Here is a 21,009-nt window from a genome sequence, read left to right as displayed (position 1 = left end):
GCGGGGTAAAAATATTTTAACTAAACAAATACAATCTATAACTACAATCTGTATTTGGGAAATAACAGCATTTTGTTTTGAAGAGGCAAGTTTATTGTGCATATATTGGATGAGGGGGAAAAAATCTAGAGAACGCACAGGCACAATGTCAAAAATCTCAGATTCTAATGGAAGCACTATAGCAGCAAGCTGCATAGTTTGAATAAATAAAATAAACCCTAAAATCTAGAATCGCAAGTCAACGCTACTAAGCAAAAATAAGGTCAATTGTTAAAAAAAAAACACATAGGCCAGCATGGGAAAAGGACTTCCTTCGTATCCTGGCTTCTCATAGGACTTCTACTGGATTCTACAGCATCACTGAAATGAGCAAGTAGAGCCCAAGAGGTTGAGCGACAGGACCTAATATATTCTGTTTGTGTAACAGCTTAAGATATTAGTTTTTCTCATTTCTCAAAGCCTATTGAAGATGTATTTTTTTAAACATACGTTCCCTAGCTGGTCATGATTAGGACTACTACCTTTTGGTATTGATTCTTTGGGCTGTTTTAAGGTTATGATTAAGTTCACCCATCCTACCTTTCTTTTGCCCAGGTTCAGTCGGGATGTTGTATAGAACCGTGTTTTTCGAGCTTCTCCCCTTCTCTTGGCTTGGAGGCTCCTCCTGTGAACAGTTAAACAGATAACTGATTTGTTTTTTCATACGTTGTTTCTTATGTTTTAATTTTTCTTGTTTTCATCTTGTTAAGGGCTATAGAGAAAAGTGGCTGATAAAGGAGACTAAATAAATAAACCACAGTTAAAAACAGAGAGGTGTTTCGAAAAGATCTGTCTGGTGAAGGAGAAAGCAACACTGTCCATCAGGAATAACCTTGTGGGGAAAGAATATACAGTGGTGCCTCGCTTGACGATGTTAATTCGTTCCAGCAAAATCACTGTAGATGTAGAGCAAAAATGTCGTCAAACAAAATTTAAAAACCCATTGAAAACCCCTCAATGCGTTCCAATGGGCTGAAAACTCACCCTCCAGCGAAGATCCTCCATAGGGGCTCCCATTTTCGGGTGCCTGTAAAGCGAAAAATGGCTCCTAAACACAACGGGGAGCCACTTTGTACACCCGGCAGCCATTTTGAAACCCGACAATCAGCTGTTTGCTGATCGTTGTAAAGCGAAAATCAGTTCCCGAAGCAGGGAACCAATCATTGCAAGGCAGGAAAACCCCATTCAAACCATCGTTTTGCGATCGCAAAACCTCACCATCAAGCGGATTCATACTGATAATAAAAGAGTGTAGCAAGGTCGTTAAAATAACGGATCAGGACCCGGGAGATCCAGGTTCAAACCCCAACTTCGCTGTAAAGCTCATGGGCTGAATCTAGTTACATCAGGGTGAATGAATCTTTGGTCCTCCCATATCTGGAATCCCTTCCCTGCTATGCCGAGGAGGGTTGATGGGAGTTGAAGTCCGTAATATCTGGAGAATCTAAGGTACCCCACCTCTCTCTTGAATTCTGTTTAATGGATGGCATGAATGGCTCAGCTGGACTTAAATTTCACCCAGCTTCATCCTGCTCTCCACATGCTCTACAGCTCCACCCACATCTATATATACAGTTGTGCCTCGCTTAACGATTGCTCCGCATTGCGACAAATCCGCTTTATGACAATATTTTCGCGATCGCAATTGCGATCGCAAAACGATGGTCTAAATGGGGGAATTTCGCTTAGCGATGATCGGCTCCCTGCTTCGGGAACCCATTTTCGCTTTACGACGATCAAAAACAGCTGATCGTCGGGTTTTCAAAATGGCTGCCGGGTACTTAAAATGGCTCCCTGCTGTGCTTAGGGACGAATTCCTCGCTATACAGGCACCGAAAATGGCCGCCGTATGGAGGATCTTCGCTGGATGGTGAGTTTTTAGCCCACTGGAACACATTGAATGGGTTTTCAATGTGTTTCAATGGGCTTTTTAATTTCGTTTTTAGCTTAACAGTGATTTTCCTGGAAAAGATTATCGTTGTTAAGGAAGACACCACTGTATCTCGATTTCCTTCCCATGGCCAATTTATCCAGATTTGGCCATCATCATTATGGATACCAGAGGCAACCCCACTCACCTTTAGCCCAGCAGCCAGCTGGGCTTCGATGGACTCCATCCTCTTCCGCTGCCTCTTCTGCTTCTCCGTCCTATTTTTTAGATGGGCCATTCTTCCTACCTGACCGTGCGGGTCAGTCGTACTTGCTTGAGAGAAAGACCGGCAGCCTCCAGATCCATCATGGCCCTTCTGCTGAGCCTGGAGAACCAGGCGGCAAAGAGAACACAGATGCCGCCTGGCGCTGCAGTTAAGTTGCACTGACCTCATGCTCAGAAGCGGAAGGGTTCAACTCTTACGCAGCTGTGGAAGGAAGGGAACAGTGCTTCTCTCACAAGTATCCAAATCATGTGTTTCTTTTAAACATCCAATCTCTTTTTTATCTGGCTGGAATCTGCATAAAGACAAGGCCAAGACAAGAGCTATAATGACATGAGCAGTTAGCTTCTGTTTCAGAATCTTTGTTCCCTTTTGCTTGGTTACTCCAACATATCAGAAGAAATATACTACAGTGGTGCCTTGCTTTACGATTGCCCCGCATTATGATGAAACTGCATTACGACGATCTTTCCACAATCGCAAAACGATGGTCTGAATGGGGTTTTTTCGCTTTGCGATGATTGGTTCTCTGCTTTGGGAACCAATTCTTCACAAAACGATGATTTTCCTCCAGCAGATTGGCGGTTTCAAAATGGCCACCGGGTAAATAAAATGGCTCCCCGCTGTTTTCTGGGACGGATTCCTCGCTGCACAGGCACCGAAAATGGCCGCCCTATGGAGGATCTTCGCTGGATGGTGAGTTTCCAGCCCATTGGAATGCACTGAAGGGGTTTCAATGTGGTTTTTATTTTCGCATTACGATGTTTTCGTTCTACAGCGATTTCGCTGGAACGAATTAACGTTGTAATGCGAGGCACCACTGTATATATACCAACACTGAAATCTCTTTTTCATTGTGAATATTATGGAATAGGGTCTCCAACGTGAAAGAAACAAAAGGGAGTCAGTTCTGAGGTGAACATGAAGTTTCTTTTGGACTCATGTTTTGGGGGATGGGGGATTCCTAAAGAGAGATTTATCTCTTTTTTTTATATGGGATGACCACCAGATGAAAAAGAGGACAGTTCTCTCATACTTTTAATAATCACTTGATGATGGTGGTGATGATGTTCAGATGAGGGTGACAAGGATGATCAATGGGCGGGAAACGAAGACTGAAAGACTCATTAGCCTTGAGAAAAGAAGACAGAGGGGTGGTGTGACAGCACTTTTCAAATACTTGAAAGGCTGCCATAGAGAGGAGGAGCAGGATCTGTTCTCGATCATCCCCAAGTGTAGGGCATGCAACAATGGGCTCAAGTTACTGGAAGCCAGATTTCGACTGAATGTCAGGAAAAACTTCCTGTTAGAGCAGTATGACAGTAGAATCAGTTTCCTTGGGAGTTGGTGAGTGCTCCAACACTGGAGGCATTCAAGAAAAACTTAAAATAATCACCTGGCAGATATGCTTTGACTTGTATTGCTGCAACGAGCAGAGGGTTGGACTTGATGGCCTTATAGGCCCCTTTCAATTTCATTTTTCTATGATTCCAGGTGCCATCAAGTCAATTCTGACTTATGCTAACTCTTTTTCAGAGTTTTCCAGACATGGTTCACCATTTGATTCTTCTGGGGGCACCCTGGGACTCTGCAGCTTGCCCAAGATCACACAGGCTGGCTCTCCTGGGTTGTGTTTATCTGTTTCATCCGTTCCTAAAGGAGGGGAACTGAACTGAACTCCCAGCCTCTGGATCTGCAGACACCTAAGAGGGGTTTTGTGTTTTTTAAATGAGATTGTTGTTTTGAAAAATTGAATTCAAGTGTCCGAGAAAGTGGATGATAATCTACCGAAATTCATGGTGAAATAAAAGTTGGGAAATCTTTTGACGTGCCAGAAATCATAATGTATGCAATTGTATGCATGATTTCATTCCCCAACATATTTTAGGCAGGTGTCTGGGGAAGTGGATTCTGTTGATCCTCCAAAGCTCACCCTGAGCCAAATCATCATCATCTCAGAGCTTCAGAGCTGGAAGGGACTCTATGAATGAATCATCAAGCCCAGACCCTAAACGAAGTGGAACTGATCTCCCAATCTCAGGCTCGAATTGGTTTTAAAGGTCTTTTCCTTCTCCCCTCCCCTCCCTCCCCCCTTTAATTTTTTTAATTGCTTAAGAGAGAAAAGGGCGAGTGACTCACAGTCAAATGCATATGCGCTGCGAATGGGAAAATGCACGCGGAGAGTCACCCGAAGATTTGCAGACCCTCGTTAGCGACCTTTCTCCTGGCAAGGAGGAAGAGACACAACCCGCCGCCTGTGCTGAAAGCGTCGCAACCCCTACACGCCACGCACGGGGCGTTTTTCCCCGTCCGCGCAAGGCATGATGGGGAAAAGGGGAAGGCCGGCGATCCGCGAACGTGAGAACCCGGCGACCGAGAGAGAAAGGAAGCGGATCCTCGTGGGGTCTTCCGCTGGGAGGGGGCGGGTAAGCGCAATGGTCGCCTAATGGTAAGGCATGCGATGAACTTTGCGTGTATGAGAGAGAGAGAGAGCAACGCTGAACAGAATACCTCGTTGGGACTTTTTCTAGCTCCTGCAGATTGAATAAGGGCGAGAGAAGCAAGGGATGCTGAAGGTATCGTGCCGGCTTTGTCGTCCCTTGCTTGCACGAAAGCTAGAAAAAGCGCTCCGTGAGAACACGTCGTCTTCACGTGTATGTGCCCTTGCACTCCCAAACGGGGCTTGCATTGTGCCTTTCGGTAAAGTTAGGGAGAAGGGAATTGGGGGGTGGGTGGGAGGCTCTCCCCTTCCCGATCAAGGATTATTTTCTCTCCAAGGAGTGTGTGATGGATGACCCACAGATCAGATCTGTCCTTCTGAATCTGGAGGGGGGGTCAGCGTCCATGGAGACACACGCGTGTTTGCCTTTGCTCACGCCCAGGTTGCTCGGCCGTTTCCAGCAAAGAGTTTCGGAGGAACAATCAAGAACTCTTTCTAACGAAAATGCCTCCCAGTTCAAAATGCTGAGCAGGACAGATGAAGCCCTATATGACTTGGGCCTGGAGTATCTGAAGCATTGCCCGCCCCCGTTTTGGGATCTTCAGGGAAATTGTTCCTCTTGGCCCTCCTGCATTCATGGGAATGCCTGGAGAGGACTCGAGACAGGGTCTTTTTAGTGGCTGCTCTGGGGCTGCAGAGCTCTCTCCCATAGCAAGCTAGGTCAGCATCCTTCCTACTGCCTTCCATGAACAAGCAAGCATTTTTCTTCTGCAGCAAGCTTTTGACCACTGATTAGGCCACAGAGAAAGGCAAAGGCTAATGCACTTTTCTTTTTTCTAGTCATTTAATTTTTTTTTCATTTCAGTACTTTTAAATAGTGTTAATAGTCTTTTAATCTTACCCTATGGTTAATTGAATTTTTAATATCCGTTTCATGTATCTGTTTGTTCCGTATTTCGTAAGTCCATGAACTGGGAGAAAGACAGATTAAAAAGTAAATGACCAGAATCCTGTTTCTGATTTATGCTTGTGCCGTGGAAATTGTGTAATTGGTGACAAATTGCTGTTTGTTAAAGAGGTGCTGGTTGCATTCCTGAATTTGTGCCCCATTTGACGATTGGGTGCATGTCCAAAACACAACTTTTTGTTGTTTAGTCGTTAAGTCTTGTCTGACTCTTCGTGATCCCATGGACCAGAGCATGCCAGGCCCTCCTGTCCTCCACTGCCTCCCGGAGTCGGGTCAAATCCATGTTGGTTGCTTCAATGACACTGTCCAACCATCTCATCCTCTGTCGTCCCCTTCTCTTGCCTTCACGCTTTCCCAACATCAGGGTCTTTTCCAGGGAGTCTTCTCTTCTCATGAGATGGCCAAAGTATTTGAGCCTCAGCTTCAGGATATACTGTGCAGTATTTTCAACAGTTTCAAGTCTGTTTTTCAGTTGTTGAGCATGTCTTGCCAGGCTTGATAGTTCAGTGGCTTACAATATTTTAAAGCTGTACAAATGTTTTTCCTCTCAGCTATCACAGTGGAAATGTCTCGGCCCTCAAGTACAATTGCTGTTATGGACTCTGTGATGAAGCTTCAAAGGGTACAGTTGAAATGTAAGAACCTTCACGAATTCCTACGGGGCCTCAGCCCTGGCATATTAGACCGCCTCTACAATCATCCTGCTACTTGTCTAGCAGTTTTTCGGTGAGTTAAAAAACCCCACTTTCTCTGGAATATCAGAACATGTTTTTCTCACTCTCTGTGGGACACAAGGTAATACCGGAAATAAAAACGTCCGTATACCTCTTAAGAATATGTTTTTTTTCTCCAGTTTATATTCAATTTAGTATCACAGATCTCTGGTATTTCATCTGGAGAGGCAACATGTTATAAAGATCCCGGATGACTTACACAGAATCAGAGACTTGGTCAAGTGTTAACGAACTGGCAGTGATTCTCACCGATTTCAGCTGCAATTCATTCTGTTCAACCTGGAGATGTCAGAGATGGATCTACATGCAAGCCATGGGCTCTACCACTGAGCTACAGTCTCATTCTGTTGTAATTTTTCCTGTGCATCTCAGTATCACATTTAAGTCCGGCTTGAACATGTGACAGCATCTGTGAACAGAAAAATATGTGCCCACTGTTCAGATCCAGTGACTGTGGATCTTGAAATGAGTGAACAAAATCAACTTTTATAGTTGCACTGGCAGAAGGGAAATGATGTAACCTTCAGCAGCAAATTGCCAGTAATTAATAAGTCCCAGCTTGGATTTCTGGTTGTGCACTAGTCTATTTGACTGTTGTGTAATGAGGAATCTAAGCAGAAACACATTCATTAGTGGCAATTTGCTGCTGTGAGTTATGTTATTTCTTTTTTTTTCTGCCTGTGTAGCTATGCAAAAGGATTTAGGTCAGTGATGGCTAACCTTTTTGAGCCTGAGTGCCCAAACTTGGGGGGGGGGGGAGGAAACAGCATGCAGTTGTGGAAGTGGAAGGGGGGAATCCCAGACATGGAGGCACCTCCAGATCCCACTCTGGATCGTGACCAACTCCTCCCAGCACCAGCTGCTGCGGATCCTGGCTCGCCACCTGTCGGGGCGCCAGCACTGCGGCTGCAGCTGCCTCCTCAGGTTTGACTGCCAGGTGTAGCGATCTGGCAATTTATGGCTCATGTGCCCGCAGAGAGGGCTCTGCTTGCCAGCTGTGGCACGTGCGCCATAGGTTCGCCATCGCTGGGCCATTGTTTTTTTTTAAGAAAAAATGTTTTTTTCCCCCAAATTAAATATAATGTTTATCTTGTATTGTGAAAATAGTCAAGACCTTAATAAGTTTCTTTTGGCCCGTAATGAATAGAATCCACCAGCTAACATGGTAAAAAAAAATATTTCCAAACAATGCCCCTGCTCACCATACCATCTACACAACAGTGTATGTGTGCCTATCTTTACATGTTTAAAATGTATAGGAGAGGCAACCTCACATCCTCAGTGTTTTGAACTACAACACCCTTGAACCCAAGCTGCATGTCTAGCAATCCAGAATGATCATGATCCGTGTTGTCGTCTAAAACATTGGGAGGATGCGAGTGTGCTTCTTCTTTCTTTAAGTGCAGCCAGAAGTATAGTGCTCTGGGGTGGTTGTATATCATATATAGAAAGAGAAATTGAATCTTTGTGGTGTCTGTTGAGTCTTGGTTGGTGTTTGTGAGACTGTCTTTCTGTTCTTGTGACTTCAGGGAGCTGCCTGGGTTGGCGAAGAACTATGTCATGCGGATGCTGTTTCTAGAACAGCCCCTCCCTCAGGCAGCTGTCGCGACATGGGTAAAGAAGGAGTATGCCAAGTAAGTTTTTATTCAGATTTCTAATTTAAGCTAAAGGTTCCCCTTGACATTTAGTCCAGTCATGTCCGACTCTAGGGCGAGGTGCTCATCCCGTTTTCCAAGCCGTAGAGCCAGCGTTTGTCCACAGACAATCCTCCGTAGTCATGTGGCCAGCGCGACTAGACACGGAACGCTGTTACCTTCCCACCGAGGTGGTCCCTATTTATCTACTTGCATTTGCATGCTTTCGAACCGCTAGATTGGCAGGATCTGGGACAAGCGACGGAGTGAGCTCCCATCGCATGGATTCGATCTTACGACTGCTGGTCTTCTGACCTTGCAGCACAGAGGCTTCTGCAGTTTAAATTTTTCTAATTTAGTCTGTTTCAAAAGGCTCAGGCTGTGTAACAAGAGTGCAAAATCAACAACCAATAACAGTTGACATTAAAATGTGTGCTGCGATTGTTATGTACAGTCAAGTTACTTACAAGTTACGGCGACCCTGGTAGGGTTTTCAAAGTACATGGGAATATTCAGGGAGTGGCTTGCCACTGCTGTTGTCCAACTCCCAATCGGCTGTTCTGGCTTTCATAGATGGGTCAAGCAGAATAAATGATGGCTCGCTAAGCCTGTTGCATGATAGTTGTAGAAATGTAGCCCAGTCAAGATCTTAACAGGCTTTGTGGAAATTCTAATGTTTGCTGAAGGGTAAAGGGTTGTTGGCCCCCATCTACATGACCTATATTTGTGTATAGGGCAGGTGAAGCAGCATCAAAGTGTACAGGCCCCCTTCTTGTGGAAAACAGGGAATACCTCAAACTTGGAAAAATTTCTTTCATGGACTACTGCTCCTAGAATCCTCAAGGCAGTATTTAGGGATTCTGGGACCTGTAGTTCAAAAACAACAACAACCAAAACGTGTTGTATACTGGCAGTGGAACATGTTGCTGAGAGAATAGGAGGAACCTGCTGAATTACTACGGTGTGCTTCAGCTGATGCTCTAAACTTAGCAGTCCCATTGGCTGGAGGATCCTGGAAGCTGTAATTCCTTCCACCCAAAAAAGTGTGATGTTTCTGGTGGTCCCACATTCAGCACACTGCAGTTTCCCAGCATCTTTTCTGTAGCCTGATACATGTACCAGACTGTACAGTCTTCTCCATGAGAAGATGGTGCTTGTCTAGCTCCTCATACGTGTCTGTGTCCTGAGTATTGGCCTCACTTTTTCTACTTTCCTGGCTCATGTGCGATTCTCTCTTTTCAGGGAACAAGAGGAGAGCTCGGACGTCTTGCTGGGGCTGCGCCTCTGGCACACCCAGTTGCTCCCAGGGGGCCTCCAGGGACTCTTCTTGAACCCCATCTTTAAGGAAAACCTGCGCATTGCTTTGTTGGGAGGGTAAGGGAGCTCCATGAGGAAGCCTGTGTTCTGTCAAGGCAGAGACTCAGCGCTTTTAGTGAAGGAAGTCTGTGACCCGTGGTTTGGTTGCAGTGTCTTAAGAAGGAGGCCTATTTCCTTTTATATTGGTCCTGTGGAAATGGGAAGGGCCAAGGCGGTCACCCTTCCTCCTCTGGGGCGCACATTTCCCATTTGTAGCCATCATAGCATGAATGTGGCCATCAGCTCAACCATTATTACAAGGAGGGGCAACCAGGACTGTGGACAACCTGGGGAATTGTGGGAGGGGTCATCCAAGCAATACCAATCTGCCCACCTCAACTTACAAGCTAACCTGCATTTGATGGTTGTTGTGGGTTTTTTGGGCTCTTTGGCCATGTTCTGAAAGTTGTTTTCCTGATGTTTTTCCTGCATTTTTTCCTGTTCATCTTATCTCTACAGAGGGAAGGCTTGGTCTGATGACACCAGCCAACTGGGCCCAGACAAACATGCCCGGGATGTCCCATCTCTAGACAAGTATGCTGAGGAGAGGTGGGAGGTAAGTGCTCTCGTTTCCTTCTTCTTCTCCCCCCCCCCCCCATTTTGACCAGTTTAAGGGTGCATTGTTTAGCTCTGAGCTCCCAGCTGCTGATTGACGCATAAACTCAACCAAAGTTTGGCCTTCCATCAGAGATCCGCCTGGCTCCCTCGCTGGGTGTTTTTAAGAACCATTTAAAAACTTGGCTCTTCAGGCAGGCTTTCCCTCATGTCAGTTCCTGAATTCTATCTTTTCTGTTCTTGGATTCCCCATCTTGATCATGCTATATTATTGTTCAAATGTTTTTATGATTATAAATGTTGTTTATTTTTGATTGTGATGTTTTTATTGTTATTTAATGATTTAATGATTTTGTAAGCTGCCCCGAGTAGACACTGTCTGGGGGGGGCGGGGTATAAATCGAATGGATGAATTAATGAATAAATAAATAAATAAGTAAACAAATAAACAAACAAACAAAGAAAGAAAGAAAGAAAGAAAGAAAGAAAGAAAGAAAGAAAGAAAGAAAGAAAGAAAGAAAGAAAGTTTGCCCTTTGTTGGCGGTCCAGGGATCACAGGACTCTGTTGGAGACCACACCTTTTTTTCTGTCAGTCTGGGCGGCAGGATGGTGATAGAATTTTTTTTGCTAATGAACCGTTGGGGATTGAGTTTTCAAAAAGAGGCACTGCTGTAGTTATGCACCAGTCTGTGTCCTGATGAATCAACCCACCCAGACGTTTCAGTGCAGGCCCAGTCAAAACGCTGGTAACCTACCTGCTGGTTATCTATTTTCGTAATGTTTTTAATTAACCTTTTTGAATGTAATGTTATTACTTATTTAATATTTGAATAATTCACTGTTTTTAGCTTTTAATATTATGTTTTTAATGCTGTAAAGCACCATTGGGTGCTTTTTTAAGCAGGAAGGCAGGATAAAGATATTTTAAATAAATAACATGTTTGCTTTTAGGTCATCTTGCACTTCATGGTGGGCTCCCCGAGTGCAGCCGTGAGCCAAGACTTAGCTCAGCTCCTCATTGAAGCAGGCCTCATGAAAAGGTAAGAGGCAAAAGAATGGGAAGGGGGAAAATAAAACCCAGAGGGGAAAAAAATGAACTGAGGAGCTAACAGAGATTAGAATGGAGAGTCGTCTCTGGACCTCATTTGTAGTTTCAATAATGATGCGGCCTGTTGTGAAGACCCGAAGAATTTCATATGAATGTTTTCATTCTTAAATACATTACTTATTTATTTATCTGGTTTATTCCCCATCTCTCTCCAATGGACTGAAGACACCTCATCTCCAAATTAAAGCAAATTTTAAAAAACAGATGCGGGGGGGGTGGTTATCGGTTAAACCGGTGTTACTATGTTAAAATTTTATTAGCCTGAAAATAATATTAAAAGTATTGAAGTAAAAGAAAGCTAAAAACAGATTAGCCAAAATCATGTTTTTAGTTACCCCAGCAGAATGGAATTGGTGTAACTCGCAGCAGTTAATTGCTGCTAATTAGTACTTTCCTATTTGGGTTCTTGGTCATATGCCAAGCCATCTGATTGCTGTGCATCAAGGTTTGTGTGTGTGTGTTCTGTGTCATCAAGTAGGACTGACCTATAGGGGCCCTAATAGGGCTTGCAAGGGAAGTGAGATATTTAATGAGTGGTTTTACCAGTTCCACTCCCCCATTGAGTTTCCATGGATTTGAATCCTGTTCTCCAAAATTCTAGTTCATCACTTTATCCAATGCACCACACTGGAAATTCACACATTCACTGGGGACTTGGTAGTTATCAGCAATCAGGCGCTGTGGGTGTTGCCATTTCCTTTCTGCCAGCATAACAGGGGAACCTCAAAACAGCCAAAGGCTCCCCTTGGCTTGATAGCCAATCATGTGTTGAAAGCCTGCTGGAATCTCTGCCTTGCAGCGGCATTTTAATGCTCTCTTCCTAATGCTTTGTGGCTGTCACCCAAGTAGTTACACCTCCACCTTCTCTCATTCCCAGAGTGTCTCTTTCTACTGTAAAAAGGGCTACTTCCTGTGTTCAAAAACCGCTGTGAAGGATGCTGGAATAGCCTTATGCGGTCCCATTTGATATAGCAACAAAGAGTCTAGTGTCACTTTAAAGACGAATAAGCTTCGGTGGACTAAAGCTGACTTCATGGAATAAGTTTTGAAGGAGGCTACAATCTATGAAAGCTGATGCCAAACCAAACTTGTTAGTCTTTAGGTACCTTAAGACTGTTTGTTGTTTTGCCTGCAAAACAGTGACATGGTTAACATTGCACCTCCTGGAACTTTGCATTCATTGGATGGGGAGGAGACAAACTTTACAGTGGGGTCTCGACTTACGAACGGCTCGACATACGAACGTTTCGACTTACGAACCGCTCTCATAGGAATGTATGGACTCAACTTACGAACTTAGATTCGAGTTACGAACTCTTTTTTTTCCTTTTTTTAAAAGCTAAGTCATCTTAGGTTAAAAGGAAAAAAGGAAAAAATATCCCCCTCTAGTGGCAGAAGGCAGAATAGCAGCTTCCCATTAGTTTCTATGGACGAAAAGAGCAGATACGGATTAAATGGTTTTCAATGCATTCCTATGGGAAATGCAGATTCGACTTAAGAACTTTTCGACCTGAGAACTACCTTCCAATACGGATTAAGTTCGTAAGTCGAGACCCCACTGTATTTCAGTACAGAAAGAGGACATGAACCATATGGAAGGAAAGCTTAATTTCCTGGCTTAACACTCTTTGAAGATCCCTAACTCTCTGTTGCCTTTAACCTCTCTTCAGCAGTGAACCTGGAGAGCCGCCTTGCATCACATCTTCGGGCTTCCAGTTCCTGTTGCTGGACACCTCGTCTCAGCTGTGGTACTTCATGTTGCAGTATCTCCAGTCAGCTGAGGTGGGGTAAAAGCTGGTTTCTACTTTAGTCCTCCTTGCTCTGCCTGTCTCTTTTCAGGAGGTTATAACTCCTCTTCTTTCTCTGCCTCACAGACCCGGGGCATGGACCTGGTGGAGATCCTTTCCTTCCTGTTCCAGCTCAGCTTCTCCACGCTAGGCAAGGTGAGAAAGGAAAATAGGCTTTGTTTGGCGCTAGGCTGGTACCACAGATCATGTAAGAAGAAAGCATTGTTAAGTGCACAGTCAGCTCATAAGTATGGGCAGGGGTCCCTTTCCCTGCCAGTTTGGGAGTGGTCTCTCCCTATCTCTGCCCACAAAGCTGCCCTAGATTTATTTTATTTTATTTATTTATTTAATTTTTACCCCGCCCCTCTAGACAACGTCTACTCGGGGCGGCTTACAAAAATTAAAACACATTAAAACAATGTAGAGAAATAACTAGCATAATGCAATTATTATAATTAATACTATCCAAGATGGCAACATTAAGAACCAGAAAAAAGAACTTAGGTGACTGGGGGGAAGGCCTGTCTGAATAACCATGTTTTTAGTTGTCCCAACTAAACTGTAGAATTGCTTTGATCCCTGCTTTCCCCTCAGCTTGTTTTAGTTCTCTCCTCAGCTTACTTCCGTGGATAAGACGACCCTCAATTTTAGTCTAAAGATTTTAGACAAAAGTATAGTCTTATACACGGAAAAATACGGTAACTTCTTTGTGTGGATGAGCTATCACGAATAGACCTGTAATGACAGAAAATCTAGCTGTATTCTAATGCTTTTCAGGAGAGCCACCTCACCGTGCTTCAGTCGCCTTTCACTAAGGGATGAATAATCAAATGATGCAGTTGTATGTGTAAACTTGTCCCTTTCTAATCGCTCTGTCCTCAGGATTATTCAGTGGAAGGAATGAGTGATTCTTTGCTGAATTTCCTTCAACATCTCCGGGAGTTTGGCCTAGTCTTTCAGAGGAAGGTAAGCCACAAAAGGCCGTAAGAGCCCTGATTTGAGTTCGATGACATTGGGCTTTGGGAGACTTAGGTGGGTGCAGAGTTAAGGAAAATGGAATATGGTAAGTTGGGAAACAGACAGTGTTAGAGGCAGTAAGCAGGGCTTGGGCCTAGCGAGTTGAAAACTTGGTTTTGCATTGAAGATTGGGAATGAAACTCGAGCTGACAGCTTTTAGGCTGTTTAATCTGCTACTGTCCATTCTTCTCCCCTTGCAGAGGAAATCCAGGCGGTACTACCCCACCCGCCTGGCCATCAACCTTTCCTCTGGCATCTCAGGCACCACAGTCGACACCCACAACCAGGGCTTTATCGTTGTGGAGACAAACTACAGGATTTACGCATACACAGGTGAGAGATTGGACCCAGTGTGTCTTTGCTAAGGATCTGCATTTTGGATTTTGTGGACTATAAACCTCACAATTCTCCTTTCTGGGAATCCCACCTGCAGGGCCCAGACCTTACAGACACCTGTGTTATGTTCACTTGGAGAGAAGGCCCAGCTGGCAGGAATTCATGCCTTGGATAGGCCTCACTTCCTGTTCAAAAAAGAAACTGCCCAGGGGTTGCTGGGAAGATTTCTTTACACCTTCCTGAGGCATGGAGCCGGTCCACTGGGCCTGCTCTCCAGGTGAGGATAGCTTAGGTGTCTGTAAGTTTGGAGACTCCTAAAAAGGAGAATTTTATTTTATTTTATATAAAATATTCTACCCTGTCTTTCTCCTTAAAAGGACCCAAGGCAGCTTACATAATTAAAAAAGACAATATTGAAAAGCTAAAAAGAGTAATAATAATAATATGTTCTTTATTGTTTTGACCACTTTGGTCATGCAACATCCACAGATTTAAAACATAGGTATAAATATAAAAATATACACTTGCTTGGAGCCAACTGAACATCCACAGAGCTAGCAAGTTAAAAAGTACAAATACAAATACATACTTTCTACAAAGTGCTGAATTAAAAACATAATACAAGAGGATTAAAATGTACACATACTTCAATTCTAAAAACCAAGTCATTTCAGGTGGGTCCTCAGATGGGGTATGAGGTATTCCCACAGCATAAAAAATGATTATATCTGCTGACCATTAAAACCACAGACATTTACATATACATTAAAATGCACAACAAAATGATACAACACTGGTAAGATTGTAAGTATATAAAAATATAAAACATTATGGGGTTTGTAGTTTTTATTTTAAAAAAAAAATCCAAAATGCATATCCGTTTTCTTTCCCAAGATGGTTTGCTTGTGCGCAGGATCTTTGCCTGCTGTCTTCTGTCATTCATGGCAGTGAAAGCATGTTTTCATATTGACCGTCTCCGCCCACCCATTTCTGCAAATCTAAGAGTAATACATGGATGCTTGAACTGGCATGAAACCAAGATATTGCAAAGAGCCTCCAAATGTCCAGGGTCTTCTCTCCCTCTTTGAGGAACTTTTTCCCAGCCAAGGCATAACCGAAAACCTATTTCTCAAGCATCTAGGAAATTGCTAACCCAGACTGTTCATCTGTCTAGCCTGGTATTTTCTACCCCGACTGACATTCACTCTCTGCGGTCTCGAGCAGAGCTCTTTTGGATGATCTGCTGTGATCCTTTCTTTAAAACTGGAAGTGGCAAGAATGGAACCTGGAATCTACTGTATACAAAGCAGTTGTTTTACTGCTGATCTATAATCTCTCTTATATTGAAAACTTTCATTTCTGGGGATGACAATGAAACATGTGAAACAATAATAAAAGAGGAGTGTGCTTCAACATGTGTAGAATATCTTGCTGGCACTACCACAACTCTTCTAGAAACATTTTTCCAGCTCCTTGTGAGTGTATCTTTTAGGTAACAGTAAAGGTTCCCCTTGACAATTTTTGTCCAGTCGTGTTCGACTCTAGGGGGCGGCGCTCATCCCGCTCTTCAAGCCATAGAGCCAGCGTTTTTGTCCAAAGACAATCTTCCGTAGTCACGTGGCCAGTGCGACTTAGACACGGAACGCTGTTACCTTCCCACCGAGGTGGTCCCTATTTATCTACTTGCATTTGCATGCTTTTGAACCGCTAGGTTGGCAGGAGCTGGGACAAGCGACGGGCGCTCACTCCATCGCGTGGATTCAATCTTACGACTGCTTGGTCTTCTGACCCTGCAGCACAGGCTTCTGCGGTTTAGCCCACAGCGCCACCACGTCCCTTTGTGTATCTTTTAGGGAGGCTTAAATTCTCACACTTTATTCTTCTCTCTTTCTATCAGATTCTGAGCTGCAGATCGCACTCATTGCCCTTTTTTCTGAGATGCTCTATCGCTTCCCCAACTTGGTAGTGGCTCAAGTCACCCGAGAAAGTGTGCAGCAGGCCATCGCCAATGGCATCACAGCAGATCAGGTGAGAACCAGGGAAATGTCACTGAAACCCAGACCCTGGATTATATAATCCAGTTTGAAAGAAATGTAAAGAAATATGATTTGATTTTGTCTGCCGGGCTGGTTAGTTTTCTCTTCCAGAGGCTTCCAAGGGGGTGTTTCCTAGCCTAGTGAGAGCCACTGGGAATAACAAATTGGATTTGTAGCAGTAGCAGTAAAATTGTGATGAGGCTAAGTCTGATTTATTCACTGTTATCTTTTTTGTACAGATCATTCACTTTTTACGTACTCGAGCTCACGCTGTGATGCTGAAACAGGTGAGATAGTGGGGAATCTCTGTGTATGTAGAAGGATATTCTGTGTTAGGGATGTTTCTGAGGCTTGTGAACAAGATATTTTCCAAATGAAAAGGCTAAGGGCTGTCACTTAATGTTGACAGTGACAGTTTTTACCAGCCAGTCCCAGTTAGAGTGGTATAAATATACCAGATGAGCGGGATATAAATTAAATAAATAAACAAACAAACAAACAAACAAACAAACTGACAGCTCTATTTTAAACTAACTGATGTTTCCAAGCTGTTTTCAAAAATTAACCCCATCTTTAAGACTTTTGGCTGAAATTTTGTTGCAGTGCTACTGAATTTTGGTAGGGGTGAATGGCCTCAAGTTAAGAAATTCCCATATAATCTGTCGTATCCTGAGTCATGGGACTCGGTAATGCAATGGATAATGTGTATGCGGGTTTCTTAATTTACAGCAATTATGTTCAGGGTGGATTTAATTTAAATCCAATTGTGTAACTTTTGCAACAGAATTGGGGTGGATAAAAATCAAGGATCTTTTAAAAAAACCAAATGGATTTAAATTCTGATTTAAGTCATGATTTAAATTAAAAAATCAGATTTTTTGGCAATTTAAATTTTTAAAAAAAATTTAAAAATGAAATCATGATTGAAGACTGTTGGATTTTTAAAAAATCCTTGATATTCATCTACCCTGATTCTGTTCCAAAAGTTACCCCTTTTATGGGATTTCTGTCTCTTTAGTAATAAGGACGGACTTGGGGGCGCCATCCAGCTTCACACTCGAATCTTGTGAGATGAACTGTCTGAGATCATCACTGCTGGGCCCCTTGTAGGCAAAGGAGAGGGACAACAGGTGCCAGCGAAAGAGCTGGCTGAGGAAGTCAACCCACAAAGGGGAGATGGCAAGGGAAATGGAGGGAGGTGGGGAGACTACAAAGGAGGAAAGGCCATCGAGGATTGGGATTCCCAGTCCTGCTCAGCTGTGACGGACAGGTGAGGGCAGGGCTGAATGCTACAGGCACCATCACAGGCGGCAGAGGAGTGGGCACCTTCAGCCAGCGCCAGGACTTCCCCTCTTGCTTTGTGAGACCGGGTCTCTGTGTCCTTAACTCTTGAAAGGGCATTCTTGGAGGGTTAGTACAAGGAACTCAACCTTTTAGAAAGCTCATGCAGGGAGTTAAGGACAGTGTTCCTGTTTCTGTTGGTCTTCCATTTCAATAAGTTCTGTGTTCTTGGTTATTCTCCCCAGCTCATTGAATTATTGTCAGGAGACCCAGCCACTGCCAAAACCACCATGGGGGGTGGGGACCAGTGGCGCTCACAAATCTTTGAGGGGAAGAAACAACATTTAACTGTATTGAGGACCCACCAACACACACAAGCTTTGCCGTTGCCTGAAACGAGCTTTACTCTGCTGCATCAAAAGTAAAGGAAGTGTGTTGCAGTGTTTCAAAAATTAGCAAATCGTTATGGTGTAAGTTTTTTATAGACTGAATTGCACTCCGCCGGATGTATTTTGAGAGGGGATCTCTTTTGCCCTGTGCCTGTTACATCTTCATGGTTCTTCTCCCTGACAGACTCCGGTGTTGCCGCCCACAATCACAGACCAGATCCGACTGTGGGAGCTGGAGCGGGACAGGCTGCGCTTCTCGGAGGGTGAGTGTCTGTGGAAGAAAGAGCAGATCAGAGCGGTGCGAGGAAAAGATTTATATCTACCTGGGAAATCTTTTGTGTTCTGAGAAGATCCTCCCACCACCTCCTTGCCTTTGGCTGATCTCTCTTCCTCTTACTTCCTTTCTATTTCCCTTGATTTTTATGTTTTCCTTCTCACCTTTTTTCTTATGCGATAATTTCATTCCTTTCACGCTCCTTCTTGCCTCTCTCCTTTTTCCAGCTCCTAGTCTGTTTTTGTTTTCTTGCCTTCTCTGAACTTCTCTTTCCCCTCTGTTCTCTTATTTTTAAATTATTGTTCACCTTATCATCTCCGATTAGTGGTTTGCAACCTTTTGGGTTCCCCCAAAAGCTGTGCTGGCCAGGATTTCTGGGAGTTGTAGTTCAAAAACATCTGGAGCCCTAAGGTTGGGAACTACTGTTCTAGATCTATTGATTCCAGTCTTTCCCCTGCGTCCCTTCCTTTCACCATCACTTGGCATTTGTTTGACTACTTCTCTTCTGCCTGGTGTATTTTATCATTTCTCTCATCTCCTTTAATTTAATTCTTTCCCTCATCCCTTCATCACTAATTTTACATCCTGATTTTGTGAATCAACCTCTGCAGCCCTTTCCTTTTCTCCTAAATTAATGATGGTCCAAACCTATGATCACGTCTCCTCATACAGTGGTGCCTCGCTTAATGAGTGCACCGTATAACGACGAAATCGCATAGCGATCCGTTTTTTGGGATCGCTAATGCGATTGCTTACCGATGGCCCCAATGGGCGAAAATCGCATTGCGAAGACCGGTAAGCATTTCGCTTACCGATCTTCGCATTGCGACGCCCGACAATCAGCTGTTCGGCGGTTCTAAAATGGCCGCCGCACAACCCAAAATGGCCGCCGCAACCATTTTCGTGCCCTGCCCTCACTTACCGAGGGCACGAAAATGGCGTCACAATGAGGAAACATTGCATAACGGTGAGTAAAGAAGCCATTGGAACGCATTAAACTAAGTTTGATGCGTTCCAATGGCTTTTTCCGTCCCGTTTAGCAATGTTTCATCATAGCGAAGGTTAATCCGGAATGGATTAACCTCGCTATGCGGGGCTCCACTGCATTTCTATCCTGATGGTGTCCCTGGTGCCTTTAGCCTCGCTTGTTTCCTTCTCATGCCCATCTCTGCTTTCTTCCCTTTTCTGCTTCTGGCCTCACTTCCTGCTAAGTTCTCTTCTGCCCTTTTCAACATGTTCTTCCTCTCCCCTAGGTGTCCTCTATAACCAGTTCCTATCCCAGGTGGATTTTGAGCTGTTGCGCGATCACGCCAGGGAACTGGGGGTGCTGGTCTTTGAGAACCCTGCCAAACGCCTCATGGTGGTGACCCCTGCAGGCCACTCAGATGTCAAACGCTTCTGGAAGAGACAGAAACACAGCTCCTGAAGAACAGCGGCTCTGCTCCAGATGGACGCTGAGATGCAGGAGCGATCCCTCTGTCCATAACTGAAGAGGGACAGAGAGAATTAAGAAATGGGGGTTGCTTAGTGACGGCCTCCTAAGCCCAAGAAAAGTTTACGTTAAGGAAACATTTCCTGAAGCTGTAGGTCAAGGAAGAAAAGGGCTAAACTCCTGTCATTTCCCAGCAATTCATCTCTGGAAAGAAAGACAACTACAGCTGGAACACTGTTGGCACGGCACAGGTTGAAATGGGCCAGAATGTTTCAGGAAACTGGAAATGAGTGGGGAAAATGCAGCGGCATCTCCACTCTAGAGCTACTTGCTAGGGGGACCATTGAAACATTTTGCGGACAAGTGCTGTCGGCAATGTTGCTGAAGCCAGTTGTGTGAATAGGAGGTCGCTGGCCCTTGATATATGAAAAAGCAAAGAAGGATGACCTTCCCCCCCCCTTGCCTCTTTATACTTTCTCCTTCATGGACTCATAGCAGAGTGTGTTGGAGAGGGATATACAGGGAGGGGCATACTTTCTCCATTTCATTGTGAAGGGTGGCTGTCGTGAACACGCAACATAAACTCAGTCCACTGCAAGTCTTATCATTTTAATTTCACTTTTTGGGAAAGATGGGGGCCTCAGCAATGGAAGGAGGGGCATCAGTCAGGCCGGGCGAAGGCATCTTGGACAACTTGTTGAAAAAAGGAACTTCTGCAAACTCTGCTCATTATTGGGATCAAAAGTGTGTAGGGCTCCTAACTAGGGAACTATAAAGGAGCAAGTACTTTCCTTAGAAATAAAGAAATACAAAGAGACTACAGTATTTGCAAACATATAGCCTGTTATTGCAGGGTCTTTTTCTGCTCAACCTTAAATGGAAATAAATTGTGTACATGTGTGTGCTCTATGTGCCTTCAAGCCAAAACCGACTTACAGTGATCCTAATTGGGCTTCAAGGTGAGTGTGATATTAAATATCACCTGGCAGATAGGCTTTGATGGTATTCCTGGATTGAACAGGGGGTTGGACTTGATGGCCTTGTAGGCCCCTTCCAACTTCGCTTTCCTATGAGTCTATGAAATACGAGCTTTTATCATTTCCAGGCTGGCTGGATAGCTCAGTGGTTTAGGAATTGCTGTGGGGCCAGAGATGGGGAACTCTATTCCCCACTGTGGGAGTTCTCTGTATCCAATTCCTTTTCAATGCCTGATGGTTATAGTTTATTTCATTGCTCTGAAGCTAGACATGGGTAGATCTAGTGGGCGAAATCCTGCTCATTAGCACAGGAAGTTGCACAAGAATAGAGCCATTGAATCGTAGGATTTGGTGAGTCAACTTCTCCATAAGTTCCATTTATTAAAATGGGTCTGCTTTGGTAGAGACTGAACTATGCTAAAGGAAGTTGCAAAGGGATTTATAGAACTGACTCTACATATCCCCCTTGAGTCGATAGGTCTGCTGTGAAGGAG

At 44.2% G+C, this 21,009-nt stretch overlaps 2 protein-coding genes across 8 annotated transcripts in view; one reads left to right on the top strand and one right to left on the bottom strand.

Annotated features, from left to right (window-relative positions):
• Positions 1-4,500, bottom strand: part of VARS2 (valyl-tRNA synthetase 2, mitochondrial) — a 32,999-nt gene extending 28,499 nt beyond the window's left edge. The window contains exons 1-3 of one of the 5 annotated variants that reach the window (XM_072989160.2): positions 4,332-4,500; positions 2,118-2,487; positions 580-664 (exon numbers count right to left, since the gene is read on the bottom strand). In XM_072989160.2, coding sequence (XP_072845261.2) covers positions 580-664; positions 2,118-2,363 — 331 coding nt within the window. In that variant the 5' untranslated portion in view covers positions 2,364-2,487; positions 4,332-4,500. Of the gene's footprint in view, positions 1-579; positions 665-2,117; positions 2,488-4,331 lie in introns of those variants that run through there. The other 4 variants (XM_078388732.1, XM_072989162.2, XM_072989161.2 and 1 more) reach the window with 4 other exon arrangements.
• A 21-nt stretch (positions 4,501-4,521) lies between these two features.
• On the top strand, positions 4,522-20,356 carry GTF2H4 (general transcription factor IIH subunit 4). Of its 3 annotated transcripts, none has more exons than XM_072989164.2 (14): positions 4,522-4,768; positions 6,151-6,325; positions 7,863-7,967; positions 9,210-9,341; positions 9,783-9,879; positions 10,830-10,918; positions 12,657-12,768; positions 12,861-12,929; positions 13,656-13,739; positions 13,991-14,123; positions 16,024-16,154; positions 16,402-16,449; positions 18,017-18,095; positions 19,360-20,356. In XM_072989164.2, exons 2-14 carry the CDS (start codon positions 6,165-6,167, stop codon positions 19,530-19,532), a joined length of 1,413 nt encoding a protein of 470 aa, XP_072845265.2. In that variant the 5' UTR covers positions 4,522-4,768; positions 6,151-6,164; the 3' UTR covers positions 19,533-20,356. The 3 variants fall into 3 exon arrangements, with proteins under 3 accessions (XP_072845265.2, XP_072845268.2, XP_072845264.2); XM_072989167.2 differs by having other exon boundaries at positions 4,540-4,641; XM_072989163.2 differs by having other exon boundaries at positions 4,574-4,846.
• The last annotated feature ends 653 nt before the right edge of the window (positions 20,357-21,009 follow it).

This window comes from Pogona vitticeps, chromosome 2, assembly GCF_051106095.1.
Source record: "Pogona vitticeps strain Pit_001003342236 chromosome 2, PviZW2.1, whole genome shotgun sequence".
In the NCBI taxonomy this organism is placed as follows: Eukaryota; Metazoa; Chordata; class Lepidosauria; order Squamata; family Agamidae; genus Pogona; species Pogona vitticeps.
Note: the sequence above shows the minus strand (reverse complement) of the source record. Positions and strands in the feature narration are given on the sequence as shown.